The sequence below is a fragment of the Globicephala melas genome, chromosome 14 (assembly GCF_963455315.2).
Source record: "Globicephala melas chromosome 14, mGloMel1.2, whole genome shotgun sequence".
NCBI lineage: Eukaryota > Metazoa > Chordata > Mammalia > Artiodactyla > Delphinidae > Globicephala > Globicephala melas.
In genome coordinates, this window is record NC_083327.1 from 11953223 (window position 1) to 11976183 (window position 22961).

At 37.2% G+C, this 22961-nt stretch overlaps 1 protein-coding gene across 1 annotated transcript in view; it reads left to right on the plus strand.

Annotated features, from left to right (window-relative positions):
• Positions 1 to 22961, plus strand: part of MYO6 (myosin VI) — a 142959-nt gene that overhangs the window by 98884 nt on the left and 21114 nt on the right. The window contains exons 16-26 of the mRNA XM_060283966.2: positions 1231 to 1358; positions 4376 to 4471; positions 4748 to 4921; positions 8283 to 8321; positions 10371 to 10464; positions 16508 to 16638; positions 16726 to 16803; positions 18605 to 18734; positions 20454 to 20544; positions 21248 to 21398; positions 22885 to 22959. Coding sequence (XP_060139949.1) covers positions 1231 to 1358; positions 4376 to 4471; positions 4748 to 4921; positions 8283 to 8321; positions 10371 to 10464; positions 16508 to 16638; positions 16726 to 16803; positions 18605 to 18734; positions 20454 to 20544; positions 21248 to 21398; positions 22885 to 22959 — 1187 coding nt within the window. The remainder of the gene's footprint in view (positions 1 to 1230; positions 1359 to 4375; positions 4472 to 4747; positions 4922 to 8282; positions 8322 to 10370; positions 10465 to 16507; positions 16639 to 16725; positions 16804 to 18604; positions 18735 to 20453; positions 20545 to 21247; positions 21399 to 22884; positions 22960 to 22961) is intronic.

The window sequence follows — 22961 nt, forward strand, 5'->3', positions numbered from 1 at the left end:
TTTGGCTTTGCGCGTCTGCAGTTCTTTGTTTCTATTCTCTGCACCCGCACCCTTTGGCAAGTTGGCATCACAAGTTGCAGTGTCCCATCCAGATAGCACCCTGCAGCAGGAGAACAGGGTCTCTGTTTTCCTTGTCTGTTTTTATCGGTAAAGAAGCCTTTCCCTGTCCCACCCAGGGAGTGTTCAGTCTGCCTTTTCTTTCCCACGCATCTCTGAAATCAGCTGTGCGGCAAGCCTTGCTTTGAAAATGGAATCCGACAGTTGAGTCAGTGACTCATGTGCTAGATTTGGACAAGATAGTGTAATAGTAATAACAACAACAATAACAATAATAACAGTACTTTACATTCGTGTTACTTCTCAAAGCACTTTCACATCCTACCTGGTCTACTCAGCATATCCCCTCACACACCATATCCTTTCACAGAGGTATCTTGGCTGGAACTCCTCCCCTTCCATTTCCCCTTCAGCCCACTTGGGTCGTGCATCTATCAGAGCACTCTCAGTTATAGCTCAGTTAGCGCGTCCCCCTCCACCTCTATTAATTGCCCAAGAAGCATCATTCTCTGACCAGTGCAGTCAGAACCTGGATTTCTCTTCCTATGTCCTGCGGCTTTTGGAGTCTGTCCCAATTAGCACTTCTGGATTTCTCTTTCTATGTCCTGTGGCTTTTGGAGTCTGTCCCATTTAGCACTTCTGGATTTCTCTTCCTGTGTCCTGCGGCTTTTAGAGTCTGTCCCATTTAGCACTGCTTATGTATTTAAGCAGCTTACATTTTCTAGTTATTTTGGACAGGCAGGAAATTCAGAAACATGAATGGAAGGAGCATAAATTTGTGCTGTTACTGACGTTTTGCTGGAAAGGTTTTGAATCCATATCTATAAACAGTTTCAAAAAGCTAAGCCTGCAAAAACGTCTGTAGTTTTACTTCAATTTGAAAATAGATGTCATGTGGGAGAGGAGGTATTTCTGGCTTACAGATGGAATGGTTATTATGTTAGTCGCTTTCTTTATGCAGTGTTTTTTCTAAAACCTATATTAAATATATGATGTTATTTTCTAATAAATTGCAGATGTGAAACAAAATTCATCTGCTCTCTGTTGCTTGTGAGAGAATACAATACTTACAGGATCATGTTACATTGTTTCTGATCAGTCCTCAAAATTTGTGATCAGTAAGTTTAAAATGTTATGTTTTTCATCCTGTCATATTCTGATTTTTTGAAATAGATTTAATTGAAGCAAAATTAGCGGGAATACTGGATATTTTGGATGAGGAAAATCGCCTTCCCCAGCCAAGTGATCAACACTTTACGTCTGAAGTTCACCAGAAGCACAAAGACCATTTCCGACTCTGTGTGAGTTTGCTACTTCAAAATTGAGCCTCTGGTGGGAAGAAAACCTTTTAGAAACATGTACTAGACATTAGATATTAGGTAATTAGAATCGTAAGTTATGTAAGGCTTTGCACAGCTATAAACATCTTCTTAATCCAGCACAGTATCTTCTATAGATAACCATTTAATTTGTATCTATATATTTTTGCTGCTGCTGATCTATCTAATCAAGGCGATTTTAGCTGGATATAAAGTACATTTCACCTATCTAAAACGTATAAAAAGGTTTACCTGTTTCTTCTTTTTTTTAAAGAAGATGTTGTGGGTAGGAGTTTATTAATTAATTTATTTATTTTTGCTGTGTTGCGTCTTTGTTTCTGTGCGAGGGCTTTCTCTAGTTGCGGCGAGCGGGGACCACTCTTCATCATGGTGCGCAGGCCTCTCACTATGGCGGCCTCTCTTGCTGCGGAGCACAGGCTCCAGACGCGCAGGCTTAGTAGTTGTGGCTCGCGGGCCCAGTTGCTCCGTGCCATGTGGGATCCTCCCAGACCAGGGCTCGAACCCATGTCCCCTGCATTAGCAGGCAGATTCTCAACCACTGCGCCACCAGGGAAGCCCGGTTTACCTGTTTTTATGTTCTCCCTTCTGAGTTAAGTGGCCATGAGTTGCTCTGTTTTGTATCATGTGACCTTGGTCACTTTCCAGGGGTTAGCACCTCGAGTCACAAGCAGCTACCTGTCTGCAAATTTGTAAGACCAGCAAAGCTTGTGGCTAAGAGTCTGACTGGTGGAAGCAATTCATTTAGTGATCGGTAAATTGATTTTGATACTCTTTCCTTGGGAGTTTTGAATGGAAAAATGTACTCAGAGAGGGTCATAGAAGCTGCAGCAATAGAAGAATTAGCTAAAGGGAAAAACAGATACAGAAGGCAATAGAAATAAATGAGAAGTACACTTCTGAAAGGGTCAGAAGACCTGGTTCCCTAAACTGCTATGCTTGACTACCTGCTTGTGACAGTGAACGGTAGGGCTGTTTTCCATAAGGCTGGAGTGTGCAGCTGTTGAGGTGTTTTCCGTGTTCACCTAGCTCTGGGTTCATCTTTATACTCAACCACCATCACCTGAGGTAATGCAAGCACAGCTCCATCCTTGCACCCAGAAAGAGCTGACTAGCACAGAGAAATGTGGATGTTAATTTTACCCACGAAGATAGGTGCTGCCTCATCTTAGAACAACAAAGAAAGGAAGGAAGGAAGAAGAGAAAAGCTGCTTAGAGTGGCAGCTGCCTCCTGTACTGTTGATTGTTTTGAGACTGTAGCATAGTATAACGTTCGCTGCTTTGATGGGTCCAGGAGTTCAAGTGAATGAAAGCAAATATTCTTGTTTCCATACATCATTAACTAAATCAAGAACGTGAATAGGTTGAAGGCATTGAAAAGCTGATATAATTATGATAACCTTCTCTGGGGACTGCATCTCACAACTCCCTGCTCTGTTGACTTGGAGTTCTTCTGTATCCTTAAATAAGTCTGATGTGGAGGCTGCCTCTCTCACTTCAGTGGAGATAGAAAAAAGCAGTCTGCGTCCCCAACAAAACTTGCTGCTAAGATTAAAGACGTACATCTAGTCCTGTTTATTCACTGCTCTCTGTGAAGACCAGTCTGTGGATGCATGGTTACCTTTACCAAGAGTACTCACTGCTAGTCAACAAATGATGACCAGGGTTTCAGAGACATATAGCTCCAAGGACAGCAAACTAAAGCATCAGGAATGGACTATGGCCACTTTCCTCAAAAGAGAACAAGAGCAAGACAGTAAACTCTGAGTTGTACAGATCGTTACTTTTATTGTATGTCTTTGAAAACAAAATTATTAATAACCATTTTTTGAACCTTTAGCATGTGCCAGGCACATTCTAAGAGTTTTGCTTGAATTACTTTATTTGGTCCTCATGAGAATCCTTTGGGGTAGCTCCTGCTTGCATCCGCCGTGCTAGAGGTGAGGGGATGGGCATGGAGAGCTCAGGTGACCTCCCTGTTTAGCATAGAGGGAAAGTGTTGGATTTGGGCATCAGGCCGGCGTCTTGACCACAGGGTCGCCCCCTGACTTGTGCCGGCCTGCTGCCATGCAGAGGGGGACTCTGTGATCTGCTAGCTCTCTCACCCAGCAAAAGCCTGGGAAGGTTCTGATGTCTTAGCTTGTTCATTTTTGAATGAGATTGTCTTTCTTAACCTTAGGCTATTTTGAGGGTCAGGAGTGATCTGTTATTCTGGAAACTTTCAAATATGATACCAACATGAGCTATTACAATTAGATAGTACAACCGGAAAAGGATTTTGTTTCCTTCATATAGATTCAGGCTCATTGTGTAGACGTGTTAGGGTGTATGGTTTAAATCAGTAGGTGAGTCCCTGTGCTGATTTTGGGTGTTTCTGTAGAACAGTGCTTCTCGACCTTGGCAACACCTAGGAATCACCTGATGTAAATGGTGTAAGAGGCTTAAAAGTTCTCCTGCTGATTCTAGTTCAGCAGCCAAGCTCAGGATCCACCACTTTAAACATAGGCATTTAACTTTACAAACCTCTGGTCCTTTTTTCTTTCCTAAGAGATTATAACCAAAAATATATGCTAGATTTTACTGGTACTTTAAGGCTTATTTAAAAAGCAGTATAATTATATAAAGTATGAAAACTCCCGTTATAATTTTAAGTATTTCACATGCCAGATGTTTCCTAAAGGAAGTTGTGTAGTGTATATATGTGTATATATATATATATATATTTTTTTTTTTTTTTTGGCGGTACGCGGGCCTCTCACTGCTGGGGCCCCTCCCGTTGCGGAGCACAGGCTCCGGACGCTCAGGCTCAGCGGCCATGGCTCACGGGCCCAGCCGCTCGGCGGCATGTGGGATCTTCCCGGACCGGGGCACGAACCCGTGTTCCCTGCATCGGCAGGCGGACTCAACCACTGCACCACCAGGGAAGCCCTGTGTAGTATATTTTTGATAATTTAATAACTGGTGTGTGTATCATTTTTCAGATTCCTAGAAAGTCTAAGCTGGCAGTTCACAGGAACATCAGAGATGACGAAGGCTTCATCATCAGGCATTTCGCAGGGGCGGTGTGCTATGAAACAGTGAGTATAACTTTCACAGGGAGAAAACCATTTGATGTTGAAGCTGCGCTGTGCAATGTGGTAACATCTAGCCACATCTGGCTATTTAAAGTTAAATAAAATTTAAAATTCAGTTCCTCAGTACACCGGCCACATTTCACGTGCTTGCTGTCCCCACTGCCTGGTGGTGGCGATATTGGATTTCCGCAACCTCAAAACAGTCCTATTGGACACCACCATGGTAAGGAATATTATCACAAGATGGACCGAATCATTCCTGTTTGCTTTATTTTTCAGACTCAATTTGTGGAAAAAAATAATGACGCTTTACATATGTCTCTTGAGTCCTTAATATGTGAATCCAGGGATAAATTTATCCGGGAATTATTTGAATCATCCACAAATAACAACAAAGACACTAAACAAAAAGCAGGAAAACTTAGCTTCATCAGTGTGGGAAACAAGTTTAAGGTATTTGTGCTAAATGTATTACTTGAATTTTTTTCTTACTGCATTAAAATTGTAATTGTTTTATACTCTACAGTGGATAGTGTAGATCACTGTGAGAAATCCCACGAGTGAGATTCAAGAGCGGTCCCTGAACTGTTGATGTTTGTATGCAGAATAACATAAGATAGGCATAGTAATTGACCATACGGAAACCTGGTAATTTTACGAACGTGCTCTTTCTTGTTTCTTTAACATGTCTGATTGCTTCTCCTCATGTTCTTGCTTCTGTTTACTGTCTGGTTGACCTTCAAACCTTCTCTTTCCCATGTGTTTTCTGTTTCCTTCCTCATTCAACAGTTTTGTTTTAGCTGGAGTAGTCCAGCTCCAGATGGCTAGAGGGGACTAGTTGAGTTGAGAGAGGAAAAGCAGGCACTGCCAGGGCCTTCAGGTAAATGATCACCTTCGTGGACTCCTACTTACAGAGTGGCTGCCGTGTTAAAAAGAGCCCAGCTCGAGTTAACGATTTCATTTTGTGATTCATTTTTAATGTGTTTTCTCTCATAGTGCATTTTGGGTGTGCATATTACACTAAAATTTGATTAAAGCTTCTAAGAACTTCTGTAAAAGATAAATGCTTTGTGTGGCAGACCCTTCAAATTGCTTATTTGACGTTGAAGAACACTTCATTTGTTTCATTAATTTCGGATCAGGAATTTATTCTTTGGGGTCTGATAAGGAATTGTCACATGATGTGCCTTAGAAATGCAACACTGCTATTTGGTTCTAATTGCTGAGTACTTTGCATAGAAAAAGATAATTTAAAAACTTTGTGCCATGTTTAATTAATAAAAAATTATAATAAATCAAAAGATTTATTATAAAAGATAATAAGATCAAAGAAATAGATCAAAGAAATGGAATTAATTTCTCTCTTATACATTTCCACAAAGTCTTTTTGTTCTGTTTACAAGAAAACTACATAGGCCTTTCATTATGTGTACTTCAAATATTAAAAATGATGTAATTAGGAACAATATTTAAGACTCAGAATACTAGGATACTAACAGTGTAAGCTTCCTGAAATCCCTTGTGGATTGAAATGGGCTCTAAATAACTAACTTGATAAAATCATGTTTATAAAACAAAAGCTGAAACATAGATATAGGAGAATTCCGCTTATAACACATTTTTTCAAGGAACTGAATAAAAAGTTTTAAACTTTATTGTAAGTTATATTGATTAATTATGAGCTTCTTCTTCTCTTGACAATACTCTTTCTCTTATTTGGATATTCTTAGATTCTTAAATAGACATCATGGTAACAGATTGGTTTAAAATAGTACATTAGCCTGAATGAAACAGATATCATTTATTAAGTATTTTCCTAGTGTGATATAGTAGTATTGCTGGCAAGAACATACTTGAAATTTTAGACAGTATAAATAAAATAAAAAACATTCTTAAAATTCTTTGGACTAAGGTATTTTATGTTGAGACTTTAAGTGCCTTAAAATTGCTTATATGCAATACAATGTATTTTGCCCATCAAACTGCTTGAAAACTGTAACTAAAAGATGTAACATTGTTAATAATAAAATTTCAAAATGTTTTTATTGAAATACTTTGAAATGAAATATTAGTAGTAATTCTTATTTTTAAATATAGTAGAATAGCTCATTAAATTCAAATTCAAGTTATGGGAGGCAGTAAAACAACACAGGCTAGCATTTACAGTAATACTTCAGTTATCGAACATGACCGAGAATCAGAAGTTTTCCACTGAAAAGTGACATTTTCAGGTTATTGAAGTAGAACTCTTTTACTATTAGTGTTTTAGAAAAAGTAATTCTTTTTGATGAAAATCATATTCTTTTATTATATACATGAATAATTGTATGCTTTGAAATAAAAATAAAATACAAGTAAAGCATGCGTTGCATCAGGCTATTATGCCTTTTGGTCTTTGACCGCTGTTCTTTGGTAATTGACGTTCTTCCCTCTTCTCTCAGATGCTATAGTTTATTCTTGCTGCTTCTACTGACTTAACTTTTTGTCCATTTTTTTGGACGGATACTGTGCTATGGATTAGGAAGCATGGGCTTTGTCACAGTTGTTTTCTTTCCAAATTAGTGGCTCTTACCCTTGCTTTTCATTTGTGTGCTGGTCTAGACTGGTTGAGGTTGTCAGAACTCTGTCAAGCAGATCAGTGGGGTATGACTGTATTTTTTTAATCCAGTGAGAAATTCACTCCGTTTTTATAACTTAAGCCTATAATGTCTGAAGTGTACTGTAGCATCACGCTTAAGAGAATGAGCCTTGGTGTTAGGTCCTTGTTGGAGTCTTGGTTTTGCCATTACTAGCTCCCTGATCTTGGCAAGTGATTTATCTCTCTGGGCCTCAATGTTTTCACCTGTAAAATGAGTCTACTAATATATCCTTAATTAGAGTTGTGGTGTGGATTAAACATGATAATGCCCGTGAAAAGCTTTGAGCAGTGTCTGACTCATAGAAAGCATTCAGTAAAGTATACCTATTATTATTATTAAGTATAGCTGTGATTGAATAAATATGTTAATTGAAGAATTAATTAGTTAATTTCTCTTTTGTTAAGTAGTACAATAAGCATCCCGGTATAAAATCAGCATAACAATTTAAATAATTTACTTTGCAGAGAAGTAAAGCAAATGCATGATTTTAATGTACTGAACCAGAGTACATTAAAATCACTTAATATTATTAAGCAAAGGAAAGGTCCGTAACTACTTGTACTGTCCATTGTGAAACTTTTTCTTGAGAAAATTGTCCTAGCCTTTAAAAATAATTGAAATGTGAAGTTTTAAAATAGTAGAGAGGGTTTCTACAGGTAGGCAGGTCAGTTTCATTTATGAAAGGTGTTATATAAAACAACCCTAATACATAGCATTAGTGTATATTTTAAACACGTTTTCATTCTTAATGGAGCGTGACACAAGCTACACCCAGCTTGCCACGAGTTCACATACTGCTCCGTTGATCCCTTATTGAATGCATCCCCAGCATTTTCATTTACTTCTTGCATTGCCTGTATACCTTTTCCTTATTCACCCCACCTGCAAGTGTGCATGTATGTTTTCTAGTATTGCTAATTTTCAGTCTTTTAATTGTATAAGTTCTGTATAAGTAAAATAAGTTATTGTCCTTGGCATCATATATTAGCCATACATTTCTGCATGTTACTATCTGTTAAAGAGATTGTGTACCAGAAGCTGTTAAATTGTAATGTGTTATATATATCAGTGTTATTGCATGTTATTTTATTCTAATGTTGAAAAGCTAATATTTACTTATGGTATTACGTACTTTTGCTCTTTGAAATAATGAAGTGATTTCCTTTCTTCTACAGACACAGTTAAATTTGCTTCTGGATAAACTTCGAAGTACTGTGAGTACACTTAAAAAAAAAACCCACAGGGTTTTTTGGTTTTTTTTTGTTGTTGTTTTTTCCGGCTGTGCCGCAAGGCACGTGGGATCTCAGTTCCCCCACCAGGGATTGAACCTGTGCCCCCTGCACTGGAAGTTCCGAGTCTTAACCACTGGACTGCCAGGGAAGTCTTCAAAAACAGGGTTTTTAAATGGTCCTCTTAAAGTATTATTAGTAATTACTCAAATAAGCACAGTAAACCTGGAATAATTAGAAATTCATTTTAAACCAAATTTCATCATTAAAAAAATCAGTTTTTAAAATGGTTGTCATTTTGGTTAGTTTTTTTCTGAAGAAGGGTCAAATATATATGTGCAGTCAAATTGTTTTATAAATATATAGAATTCTCTGAATGTTATTAAGATTATCCTGTAGCTTCGGGAAAGTGAAAATAATTAGTTATCATAGGGAAGGAAAATGTATTTTTTTAGGATTAAAGATAACACATATAATTCATTTTCATTTTATTACTCTGGTGGTAACATTCTCTAACATGACAGTGCTGATATGGAAAAAAATGGACATAGTATTTTTATGCCCTATTATAGTGGCAATATTTCCTAGGAGCCTTTTTATTAACTAGACATTTTAATTCTCTCTGTTTTTTAAAGAAAAATTCACCATAGAAAGAAATTTGATACGTGGGTTATATAAATGAGGCATGATTTCAAGAGAAGACTTATTTTTTAAGCAAATCCACAGAACTTAACTGATTACTCTTTTCATGTAGTCATTTGAAAGCCAAATATTTATTGTCTCTGTGCTATTATTGCTTAACTTATTGTTAGATTTGTTTTGAAACCATTAAGAAATTCTTTTAACTATCCTCATTGTTTGCAAATATTTCTCTCTTAAGGACAGACCTTTAAAAACCAAGTCTGATGAGGAGGTATTTTATTTTTATCACCCAAATATAATGCTACTGTAAAATGATTAGGTTATATTTGTGATTTTTAAAAAAGGCATTTCTAAAAAGTGTTTGCAGTGAGCATCATTGTTGACATTAACTATTCAGTTTTGCAAGGTGGCTACTTGGAAGCAAAGCTGTTATTTGGATGTTTAGTGTATTAGCTTCAGTTCCCAACAGTTTCACTGGGTACATAGCAGTATTGTCTCTGTCTCATTCAGCAAAAATCTGATAACGGATTGTAAATGAATGCCTTTAAGCTTTTTAAAATACATATCGTTTAACAAACAAAACTTTAAAATGTGCAGTGGTGCAGCTCAGGGACCTACTGTATGTTTTTAGAATAGAATGATGAGAAAGATTGACTTTTTTTTTTTTTTTTTTAGCACTTTGGCCTAAATTTTAAGAGGCATAATTTTATGCCATCTTGTCATAGGGCAATTTTCTTATCACAGAAACACAGCATATAAATATATTTAAATGTAGAATAAAATCACATGTATGTCATGCTGTGAAATGTATTGTTTAAATATGTTGAAATATTTTACTAGGAGAGACTTTTCTTTTTACAGTAACGGTTTTTTGGCACTCAAATCTAAAATGTATTTTTCTAATATTAGTATATAAATGCTTTACATTATAAAAGTATGCTAATGGTCTTAAGTTCCTTAGTGATTATTTTAAAAGAGGTTCAGGGCTTCCCTGGTGGCACAGTGGTTGAGAATCTGCCTGCCAATGCAGGGGACGCGGGTTCAAGCCCTGCTCTGGGAAGATCCCACATGCCGCGGAGCAACTGGGCCCGTGAGCCACAGCTACTGAGCCTGCGCATCTGGAACCTGTGCTCTGCAACAAGAGAGGCCACGATAGTGAGAGGCCCGTGCACCGCGATGAAGAGTGGCTCCCACTTGCCGCAACTAGAGAAAGCCCTCGCACAGAAACGAAGACCCAACACAGCCAAGGATAAATAAATTAATTAATTAATTTTTAAAAAAAAGAGGTGCAGAAGTTAATGATAATATGCTCTGAAAGTAGCTGGTATTCATAGAAATAGAAAAATAAGAATGCTATATGGATCATTTTTAAAAGTACCTTTATTATTCTAGGGAGCAAGCTTTATTCGTTGTATCAAGCCGAATTTAAAGATGACAAGCCACGACTTTGAAGGAGCTCAAATTTTGTCTCAACTTCAATGTTCAGGTATTTCTCTATTTTTGTAATCTATGTCGGGGTGTGTCGAGAGTCTTAGTTCAAATAAAATTTAATATATGCAGTGTTTTCAAATAATTCACAACTATCTTGATTATTTTTAAGTGTGGTAAGACTTTTATATTTCCTTTATTTATAAGAAAAGAAGGGCTAACAAATTATTTGAGCAGTATTGGCGTAGATGTTTTACATCATTGAGGTAAAATTTATAAAAACTCTTCAGCTGCGAACCCAGGTCTCCCTTCGTGGATGCTTTCCGTGGCCTTCTCAGTCCTGCAGCGGTTCGTTCCCACGTAACTGGGTCAGGCGGTGGGTTTTGGTGTCCTTTTTTTAAAAAATTAATTAATTAATTAAATTTATTTTGACTTTTGTCTGTGTTGGATCTTCGTTGCTTGCGCAGGCTTTCTCTAGTTGTCGCGGTGAGCGGGGGCTACTCTTCGTTGCAGTGCGTGGGCCTCTCATTGCAGTGGCTTCTCTTGTCGCGGAGCACGGGCTCTAGGCATGCAGGCTTCAGTAGTTGCAGCACTGGGGCTCAGTAGTGACTCGCGAGCTCTAGAGTGCAGGCTCAGTAGTTGTGGCGCACAGGCTTAGTTGCTCTGTGGCATGTGGGATCTTCCCGGACCAGGGCTTGAACCCGTGTCCCCTGCATTGGCAGGCGGATTCTTAACCACTGTGCCACCAGGGAAGTCCGGTTTTGATGTCCTTGCTTCCCACTCCACTACTTGTAAAACAAAAGAAAAAAAAAATCAACACAATACCCTCGGCTTCTGTGGAACTTTTCTGCACTTGGTTAAACTATCACTTTCTACCCCTCACCCGGCCACATTCTGCCCGTGCTTAGTCACCCAAGTCTTGGGCCCTGGACTCCCTGTTTTCCTTCCCCGTGCCCATCCTCCATCCCTCCCACACCACCCCTGCCTGTCCCGCTGATTCAGGCCTGGGACACTTCCGGAAACTCTCTTGCCTCCCCGACTCATCTTGCTTCTCTTAGAGGCGGATTTATTAGAAAGCTACTGGTCGCTTTAGCTTCAGGGTGGCTTATTTAAATGAGCTCCTATCAAAACCCTGAACCTGATTTTGTATGCTTTTGTAATCTCATACTTTTTTTCTTAAAGTGCCCTCCCCTAATTATATAAGCTTCGGGCTCCCCACAGCTACATCTACCCTTGACCCTTCTCCCAAAACCTTAGCTGTTTGTGAATCTAATTTTGTCCTTTGTCCTCATCTGCACAGAGAAAGTAGGCAAGATAGATTGGCACTGTTACAAATTCATGATCACTAACCCTCAAAGGGCTCGCATTACCCGCCCCACCAAGTTTCCCTGGCCAGCAGGTTCTGTTTCTCCCCGGACCCGTCAGACCCACCCTGCTCTGCTCAAGTCTCCGAGCCTCTGCTAACAGGCAGCCTCACCTCTTTTTACTAAAAAGCTGAAAGCCTTACCTGTGTGCCACCAAACACTTCTTCTACCTGCACAACTGCCCTCCTGGTAGAAAGGAGGAAGTGCCTCTCTTCCTCATTGAGACTGTAGTTCTTTGGATCTATCCCTTCCTGCCTTTTCATTAATCCTCAGTATTGATGATCTGTATTGAAGCTCTGAGAGGGTTTCAATCCCATCGAAACCTCATCTTCACTCCCTCTCACTGACACTCCCGTCCAGCTGCCTCCCTATCTCTGGCCTCGCTTTCTTTTCTCGGGTTTTTGCTTTTCTCTCCAAGAATATTCTCTTCTTGCTTTCTCAGTGTCCTGCCTTCCACTTGCTCTTTAACCCGAGGGAATTCAGTTTCCAGCAAAATAATTCTTGATAAGGTTTCCGGTGATTCCCTTGACCCTGAATCACACCTTTCCTCAGACCCTCATCTCAGTGGAGTTCGGCAGCATTTGCCTCTACCCCATCCCCATAACATAGCCTTTCCTCAGCGCCTAAAACAGCCTGTGTCCCTGCCTCTCCTTTGAATTCTCTGGCCATTCCTGCCTCCTCTGCAGGGTCATCTTCTACCTAGATATTATTTGTTAGAGTTTTTTAAGCTCTGGGTTAGGCCTGTTCTCCTTCTCGCTCTTGATCAGTGCTGTTCGGTATAACTTTCCACGGAGGTGGACATATTCTATGCCTGTGTTGTCCAGTATGGTAGCCACTAGATACTTGTGGCTACTGAGCTCTTGAAATGTGACTAGTATGACTTAGGTACTGAATTTTTAATTTGTATTTAGTTTTAATTTTTAAAAATTTAAATATAAATAGTCCCATGTGGCTAGTGCAACTACAGAGCATGTGCCTAGCAACCGTCACACTGGACAACCTAGCTACATATTCTCAATATAAGTCTCCCCAAGGCCCTTTTATATGACCTAAAGAGTGTGTCTTTTACTCCTCCAGATTTACTGAGATATAATTGACATATAACATTGTGTAGGTCCAAGTTGTGCAATGTATTGATTTGATACGCTAATGTATTGTAAAAGGATTGCCACCATAGTGTTAGCTAAGAGTCCCATGAGGTAATATAATTACCATTGCTTGCTTGTTGTGAGAACATTTAAGGTCTACTCTCCTAGTAGGCAGTGAGCCTTAGTACTCCCTAATCCAAGCTGTCACCATCTTTCACCTGGCTTTTTGCTGAAGTTTCCTAAGTATTCTCCTCACGTCTGCTCGGTCTCTTCTTCACATACATCCAGAATTACTGCTTTACAACTCGAATCTGAGCACGTCTTTTTATTGCTTAAAATGCTGCAGTGGCTTCTGATTATGATTAGGGTAAAGAGAAGAGTCCTCGTAGCTTATGAGGCCCCATATGGTCTGGCCCGTGTGTCTATAACCTCCTCTGTTTTCTGTCTCTCCTCTCCATTCTCCAGTCACTCCGGCCTTTGCTTTAGTTCCTTAAATGCTCCGTATTCCCTCTGTTCATGGGGCCTGTGCACATGCTGCTTCCTGTATGAGAAGCTCTTATCTCCCCTTTGTCTTATTTTTCACATTTGCGCTTGGTTGTCATTTCTTTGTGAAAGCCTCCAACTAGGAAGGGGGCCTGAGTAAAGGGTGCCTAGCACCATCATTTCAGTCATAAATTTTATTTATTTTCTCCTTTCTCTAATCTGTAAACCTCTCGAGGGCAGAAACTGTGTCTGTTTTGGCTTGTATACATGTTCCTGCTTCCTGGCAACGCAAAGCATCTACTAGACTTAGTAAATATTTGTTGAGCGAAATGCACAGTCTAGGAAATAAAAAGATTTATTTGTGACTAATTTTAACAAATACTAGAAAGTTAAATAAGTGATGTCTGTTTTATTCCTACATATGTATAGATGTATTTTTGTAATATTTTCTTCAGATCATTTTTACTTTGACTATTTTTCTCATTTGAATTTCTCTTTATGATTTGTTTAGCCTAATATAATGTCATTTATTTCCTTAGTGAGCATCCAGTGTCCTGGCAAGTCAAGTGTGTTTAGATTTAGCTATGTATACCATTAGATTAGCAGAGTGTGGGCTCACTGATGCTTTAGCTGGGATTCCTCTTTCAGTAAGCAGTGTATTTTAACATGTTAAGATCTGTTGGCAGTTTAATAGATGCCACCAATTCATAATAGTCTGATTTTTTTATAGTACTTATAATAGTAAAATGGCATAGAATTGGTTCCAGTTATGTGGCTAGGTAATGAGAAAAAGCAAAAAATACCAATGACTGGTGGAAAGAAAAATAATTTCGAAGTTTTCTAAAAAAAAACAACATTTAAGATTTGATTTCTATAATACTTTGCCTTTCCATTTCTGTTTTTTTCTAATTTAAGGAGAATTAATTGAGGACAGCTTTTACTAAAGCGTCTATCTTCTGATCAGCCAACCCCAGGGCAAAGTGGGGGAAGGTGAGAGAAGGCAGGTCTTCTTTCTTTAACCTCGGGGCTCTGCTGCCCGTCTGTGGTAGCAAAGAGGGGTTCTGAGGATGACCAGCCGGGACTGCAAACCTGGCTCTTCACCAGACTCCCTGAGGAAGCTCTTCACCAAACTCCCCGAGGAAGCTCTTCACCAAACTCCCCGAGGAAGAGCCAGGCCATGGGAATCTCTAGAAGGGAGAGTACTTGGTTTGGTGATTTTTACTTTTTTTAAGCATCAAAAGATCTTTAGTGTAAATTAGCTTCAAGTGTGGAGAAAGCAGCCGTAGACTTGGTAATTTGTTAAGCTCCATGAAATTCTTAGTGTACTTCAGTGAGCCTAGTTGTCTGCAGCTACAGGGCAAGCCAAGGGACTCAGAGGTTGGGATGCACACATTTCTGAGGGTACTTGTTTTTTTGATGTAAATAAAACGGGCAATAATTGTGACAATATCAACCAAACCTTACTTTTATTTCTCCAAGCAGAGCCAAAAACTAAATCTAGATCTGAACTCTCCATAGGAATAATTGCATTTATATGTTCCATTATATTAAATTTAATTTAATATTATGTTTAATTTAATACTAAACCTTGTTTAATTATAATACATATGTTATACATCATAGTATTATATATAAATTATCTATTGCATATAATATATATTTATCATATTTAAGTTATAATAGCTATATATGTTCACTGTAACAAAAATGAAATGGTACAGAATAATATAAGTAAAAAGAAGTCTCACTTCTCAGGGGTGACCATTTAACTCTGTGTCTTGGACATATTTTTCATACTTGTTAAACCTCTGCCCTGTTATTTTTAATAAATATATCATATTCTATCATATGGTTATAACATAATTTAATTGTTATTAAATTATTGGAATAACATAATTTAAAATATTTAAGTGATTTCTGTGTTTTCTATCACCAACAGTGACCCAGTGAACATGTAGAGACCTTCTCTGTGCATATCTTTGCCCACATACGTGACAAGTTGTAGGATAGATTCATCAAAGTGGAAAATAGTCAAAGGGATAGATATCTATTATTAACACTTAATATTTAATAATATAAATACATATTCCAAACTGCCATCTGAAATTGTTGCACTGGTTTACTCTCCCACTAAGAATGTATGTGCGTGTTTTCCTACACTGTCATCATCCCCAAGTACTATTGGGGTTTTACATCTTTGCCAGTCAGATAGGTTAAAATTCAAGCTGATTGCCTAGAGAGGCTATCTTTCCAATGAGACTATTTTAAAATAAAAATCCACTCATTTAAAAATATTTTATAATTTTATTTTGCTAGTTTGACTTTTTGACCAGCAGAAATTTATTTTGGTGTAAGGAGTGAGGTAAGGATCTGATGTTATTTTTGTTTTCTAAATGTCTAGCCATTTGTCCCTAACACTTTTTATTGAATAATCTTATTTTCTTCACTGATTTAAATAGTCCTGTAGACTGAAATCCAGGTCTTTCTATAAACAAAAGTCCTGGCATTATCCATAGTAGTTGAGCCTTTCCCTATTTTATGCTTTTCCTGATGTGAAAAGCTCACACTGACTCAAGGCTCAAATTAATCACGTAGTAGAGTTATACTGAATATAGGTAGTCATCCTATAGACGCTTTACCCCAGTAGACTAATTCCTTTGAGGGGTGAGTGAAAGGGGGTCTTTATAATGAGAAAGTGTGCTCTCCTCTCTTCTCCGTTTGCTTGAAGCACTGGTGAGAATCGGGGAATGTGTTTGACTTTGTGTTGGAGACTCTTACCGGGAATCTTGTTCCAAAAGCAACCTCGGGACTTGGAAAATAGCCTGATGCAGGTCTTTGCCTTGTATACCGCGATTGTGACACAAAGGGTTCCAGCAGAAAAAAAAGATACAAACTACATTTGAATTTTTTAGAGACCAGTCGTTTGTCTCTAGAAAATAGTTAGTCAAGCTAGTTTTAGATGAAATTTGGCTACAGTAGTTTTTAGGTGGTGGGTAAGCTGGGACATATTGAGTATAAGTATGATATTTTCTATGTAATATTTCATTGCTGATAATTTCTGTAAATTACCCATTTTAATTTATAAAATTCTTTGATCATTTGCAAGTTATCCTTGGACTTCTGCACAGTGATTGGCAGTAAAACTTCTGTTTGTTTATGAATGTAGGTATGGTGTCTGTTTTGGACTTGATGCAGGGTGGTTTCCCATCGCGAGCTTCATTTCACGAACTCTACAACATGTATAAAAAGTATATGCCAGATAAACTCGCAAGATTAGATCCAAGACTATTTTGTAAGGTACAAACACTACCTAAATTGAGATGTCTTAGCTATACACTGTCTTTCTTATTAATTCCTAATTGGCATTTAAATTTCATTTTTCAGGCTCTTTTTAAAGCTTTGGGCTTAAATGAAATCGACTACAAGTTTGGGTTAACAAAAGTATTTTTTAGACCTGGCAAGGTAAGTACATTTTTATTTTAAACTTTAACATAATTAATATGGATAGTCGGAGTCAGTGAATATTTTTAAGTGTTCAGTGATTTATGTTATTCTTAAAGAGCATGCATATGTGTATGATACACACAATTTTCCCACTGGTGAGAAGTTTACACTGTATAGTACTCTGTACAGGGTTTGGTTTTTTTTTTTTTTTTTCAGCTTTGGAAGTATTGGAATCAGAGGATTGTTTAGTTGAATTTTTTACTTAAATAAGGGTTAACCTGAGATACTTCTGTTTTAAACAAGTTGAAAGCTTTTCTAAAACATATTCAGTCTTCAATAATTAAAAAATTCACAGCACTTTTGAGTCTTCATTGTGAGAATGAGATCTCTTAGAGCTTGATAGATGTGTAACATACAGAAAATTGGACTGGAATCTGTGCGGACTTTATCAAATCGTAGAAGGAATGACTGTATAAATACTTTTGTATGTAACATAATTTTCTTAGGCTACCCATAGTTTTAGTATTTACAGATTCTTGTACTAGTCCTGTACTAGGATACAAAATGGAGTTATAGAATATTTCATAACTAGATATATACAATACAGAAATACTTAAATGCTCTTCACAATCTGTTCATAATATTTTCACCATTCCTGACTTCTTTAATATTGATTGAATATTGCATTCTCATAATTTTAAACACAATTGTTATTATATAATAGACAACTATACTTGTTTGACTTAGCAGAATCGTTAATAAATATCTCTAGTTCCTTGAAGGCTAAATTAATCATAATAAGTAAATCTGATTTCACATCTTGGGGCATGAAATGAAATCTGTGTAATGCATTACCAAATGTATGCACTTTCCTGTGAATATTTTTACTGCAGAGAACTTATATGATCTCCTATAAAAGAAAAAAAGTTAAGAATATAAGTATTCATAGTTGGCTTAGCTGTAATCACATGTATTTATCATAAACTCAACATTTCTCATTTCAGGACTGTAGTAATTATTTTAGAATTAAGAGCTTGGTAGAGAAAGCACTTGGTCTTATTTGCCTCTAGAAAAATTAATCAGTCAGAAGGATACAGTGAAAGCGCAAGGCAGATTTTCAAAGATCTTTAATCTCATTATATTACCTTTAATTTAATTTCGATTATAAGAAGCTGTTATTTTGATAGATGTGTGACCTCTTCAATATACTGTAGTGGGATATTTGGTAAAGGATAGAAATCAATATGTAATTCGGTGGTAAATTGTGGAAATAATGCATTTTCTTATTTAATAACCTTGTAGATGTTTTATTCGTGTTGTGTGTCTCTTAGTAGCAGTTTCTTATCTCTGGCCAAAATAAAGGTGGGGATTGGGCGAGACACAGTAGTTGTGGTGGTACCTGATTTTATAGAGCTGACCTTCACTTCTCCAGTGATCTCAGAGTAAGGATGAGCCAGTTCAGAGAGACAGGAGACCTTTTTTCATTCTTTTTTCCATAAAACCTTTCGGCTAACCATCTGCAGTGGTCATTTAAGATTCTTTTTCTACTTTTCCTGTTGAGTCTGCTAACTAGCAGTGAGTAACCCCCGCAGCCCAACCACTGCAAAAAAGATCCTGGAAGAAGGAGGAGAAAGACAGCAAACTTCAGCCAAGTGTGCTTGGTTTGCTGTGTACCCCGCTGAGACATGTCTGTGTAATAGGCTTGTGACCACTTCCAGAAAGCTAGATTTTGGATTTGAGTTACAGTTATTTTGTATCTCTCTGTGTGTTTAAACACATCTGTCTCTTGATACTGTTAGCCAATGACTTTATCTCCTAGTTTGCAGAATTTGACCAGATTATGAAGTCCGACCCTGACCACTTAGCAGAGCTGGTCAAGAGGGTCAATCACTGGCTCATCTGCAGTCGCTGGAAGAAGGTTCAGTGGTGCTCACTGTCTGTCATCAAACGTAGGTGTTTCCTTCCACTCCGAGATACGCAATTATTTTGGAAATGAACTGGTTTGTGGAATGTTATACATTTGTCTCAGTGGTGAGCGCTAGACAACAGGGACCGTGTTGCTTATTCATGCTGTGTCCCTGGTTCCTCCCCTAACGCCTTACATGTAGTATGTAATAAATTAGTACCTGTGCACTTTTCTTTTTTTTAAGTTTTTTGAGTGTATGATACTTACCTTCTTTAATCGCATGCATTATATGATAATTAATTTCATCACGACCTAAAAAAAACCCCAGCACTCACTATCTTGATTCTTCCCCCCTCCCCTCCTTTCCTCTCCCTTTCTCCCCTGCTCCCCACACCATACCCCAGTCTCTCAGACTAAAACCAGAACTTTTCTTTCCGCCCCCATGGCATCACCAGAATACACATGCTAAAAGTGTCCCAGTCGTAATTGTCTCTTCTTGTCCCTGAAATCATGCCAGTCAGCAAGCTCTGTTGATTCCCCCTCCAGACACTGTACATTCTTTACTCTTTATTGCCACTGCCTTACTGGAGCCCCTCTCCCCAGCCTGCATAGTAACTTCAGTGGCTCCCAAACTGGTTTTCCTGGCTTCCCAGACTTATCTTCCCAGAGTCTCTAACTAAAAGCCTTTGATTACAGCTTCCTTTAATAAAGGGCAAAGTCTAAAGTCTTAAAATATTGTAGCAACTACTTATCTCTGACCCAAAACAAGGATGAGGGACAGAATAATTTTGGGTTACCTGATGGTCTATAGCAAACCTTTAGTTGTAGGGAGTATCGTTAGTAACTTGATTGAATTTATAATCCCCCGCCCCAGCCATACCCTCCACAGTACCTGGAACAGTGCTAGGCACGTGAAGAGGATTCAGTACATTGCTGCTTATTAATAAAAAAAAATTCCTTTGACCTAATGAAAAGGAATTGTGCAAGCAACGTGCATGCTATCATGAGGTCTTTTGTTAGTCAATTGTGATATAAATAAAAACAAAACTATAATAATAAAAAGACAACAGAAGCTCTTCTCCCATCACTTTCCAAGTGAAATATGAACATACTTGTCACTATAGTTAAATGCCTTCAGCTTTAAACATTGCATTATGATGGAAAACATATTATATTAAAATTATTTCTACTGTACTGTTCATTTGTGGACTGTGTTGTGCAGTGGTCAAGTCAGTAAGTAGACAGGATCTTTGCAGCATGTTAATGGGGAACCTCTGAAAAAAACGTCTCCGGGTCAGATCAGTCTCGGATATCGACTAACTGAAGTTAAGTAGAGTCCTTTATTGTAGGATTCTTAGAGGCCTCACTCAGTATGTTCATTGTGAATCTCCAGAAGGAGGTGTAGCGCATAGCTTTTCCTGAGTTCATTTGACAGGTGAATCCTTTTTTCAAGACACGCCTGTTAACATTTCCAAGACCAATATTACCTAGGACAATTTGGGACGCATTAATGTAGCATAACAAGGAGGTAATATATTTAAAATGTACACCTAGCCATATACATGATATGCTTTTTATTTTAAGAAGTATAAAGAACTAAAGAAATGTTAAACTTGCCAGTTTTGATGTCTGATATAATATGTTCATCAAGATTTTGTGTTTCTTGAGAATTGCTTTGTGGAAATGAATGGTTTTTAAAAATCCTGTATGTCTGATTTAAACTAAATAATTTTCTGTCATTATATTTTCCTCTTACACATAGTGAAAAACAAAATAAAATACCGAGCTGAAGCCTGCATTAAAATGCAGAAAACTGTTCGAATGTGGCTTTGCAAAAGGCGACACAAACCTCGGTAAGATGAATAGAGCCTAAAGAATCCAAAAAACCTATTTACCCTAATATAAAATGGCATAAAGTCATAATGAAGAGCAGTTTGCATACTCACAGAGTTTCCTTTTTTCTCATGTTCTTTGTAAAAGATGTATTAGTCTGTTATTCATGTTATTTATTGGACATTAGTTAATTGCTTCATTAATTCATTACTTGCCTCATTCTATAAAAGGATTTGAAGTAGCTTAGAAAAATGTAAACGCTGTAAAAGGTTGAAAGAAGCTGTTTTATTCTGATTATTTTAGTGCCTTGAGTTTATTGATAAATGTCAAATTGACATTGTTTTTAAAAACATCTCATTAATATTTTGACCATAATTTTCAAGATTACCTGTAGGAATTATATTGTCTCACGTCAGTTTAGTCTTTATTTCTTATTTGATTCTACTCTTTTAAGTTTTTCTGTAATTTGAATTCTCAAATTTTTCAGTGCAAGTATAGAAGGCTTAAGTCTTGCTGACACACATTAATGTCATTCACATCCATATTTGATGATTCCTTTTACCCTCAACAAAAGATCTAAAAAAAAGAGACTATTGAATAACACGAAAACAGAAGTGAAATACTCTGTTTAACAATATGTTTGGTAATTTATTAAAATGAAAAATCTGTCTGCAGCATTCAGTGGTGAAATTAAACTCTGATGAAGTGTTGTTATCTTTACAGCATTGATGGCCTGGTTAAGGTGGGCACGCTGAAGAAACGGCTTGATAAATTTAACGAAGTAGTAAGTGCATTGAAAGATGGAAAACCAGAGATGAATAAACAGGTCGAGGACCTTGAAGTTTCTATTGATGCTTTAATGGCCAAAATTAAGGTATGTAATTTTAATCCAAATGACTTTGACCTTTGAAAATAATTTTTAATACCTTTTGTTATTGGTATTGTCCTTTTTTTAAAGATACAAAACGTTACAGATGTTGAGTCTCAGAGATAAGTGATGCTCAACATATTATTTACTCTATATTTGAAAATTTTCATAGTAAAAAAAGAGAAGACAATTTTTGTGCAGTTCATCTGTTGCTAGGAAAGATTTTTCCAAAATACTAACTAAAATACTATACTCTGTTGGTAAGCTTTTGCAGAATCATTACTGAGAGAGGATTAATGCATATTAATTTTGTTTCATCTTTTTCTACTTTCAGAAACTAATTTTTAAATTATAAAAGTAATGTAATATTATTGAAAATCTGGAGAAAATCACCCCCAAATCCTTACCCCCCACACGCTAACACATTGAACTATTATACTGTTGCATATTCCTCTCAATCTTAGTTTATATGTACATATTTTTGCATAGTTCTTATCATGTACATTTAATTTTGTATCCCTCTCCTTAAGTGCCTCATTCCTGTTATTCCGTTAGCTTCATATAGGCTATATCATAAATTACTTAACTGTTATGAAGTAACAGTTTTCCTCCATATTTTGTAGCCAAAAAAAGGGGGCCTCTTTTTTTCGGTTTTGATTTCCATTTGATTACTAGTGGGACTGAAAATTTTTTCTGTGTGCTTGTTTGTTAGTTATATTCCATCTGTCTATTCATATCTTTTTCTGTTGTACTTTAGGATCTTAATGTTTTTCTCATCTACTTTCATAATTCAGTGCAATTATGTGGGACATAATACCTCAAAGCGAGGCTTTTACGATGTTTCTACAGATATTTTATGTAGACAATGATGAATCTTGGAGGAAGAATGGAGAAAGAAGTCAAGAGAAAAATGAAAATGCTTTGGATAGCCTTAGCTGATGTTGCAAATCTGTCAAGAGCCATCCCCATTTATGTGGTATTAAATCAATTAAAATCAACCCAGCCACATTTAAGAAAATCATCCATCAGTTTTGGGTGTAGTTGATAATTTCTTAAATATTCCTGAGGTATTATTTGAACACTATTGTTAAAGAGTAGTAAACTCTGGCAGAATTAGCTAATCATTCCTTAAAAAATAACTTTGAACTACAGTGTATTAGTCTGTGCACAGTACACCCTTAAATATTTGATTACTTGATTGATAGGAAACGGACGCAAATATTTGTGCATAGAGATAACTTTAAAAATTTTTTTGAATATTTAATATTTAAACAGTATGAAAAGATAATGGGCTTACTGCTTACCAGCTTTTCCAGTCTTTGTATATGTGCATGTTGGTTTTGTTTTCATTGTGGTGAAAACACATACCATTAAACTTACCATCTTAACCATTTGTTAAATGTACAGTTCAGTAGTGTTGAGTATATTCACATCGTTGTGCAACAGAAGAGATAACTTTTTAAGTACATGTCCATTGTTTTGTTTCTTTAAGTCCACCATGATGACAAGGGAACAAATACAGAACGAATATGATGCGCTAGTTAAAAGCTCAGAGGTCCTCCTCAGTGC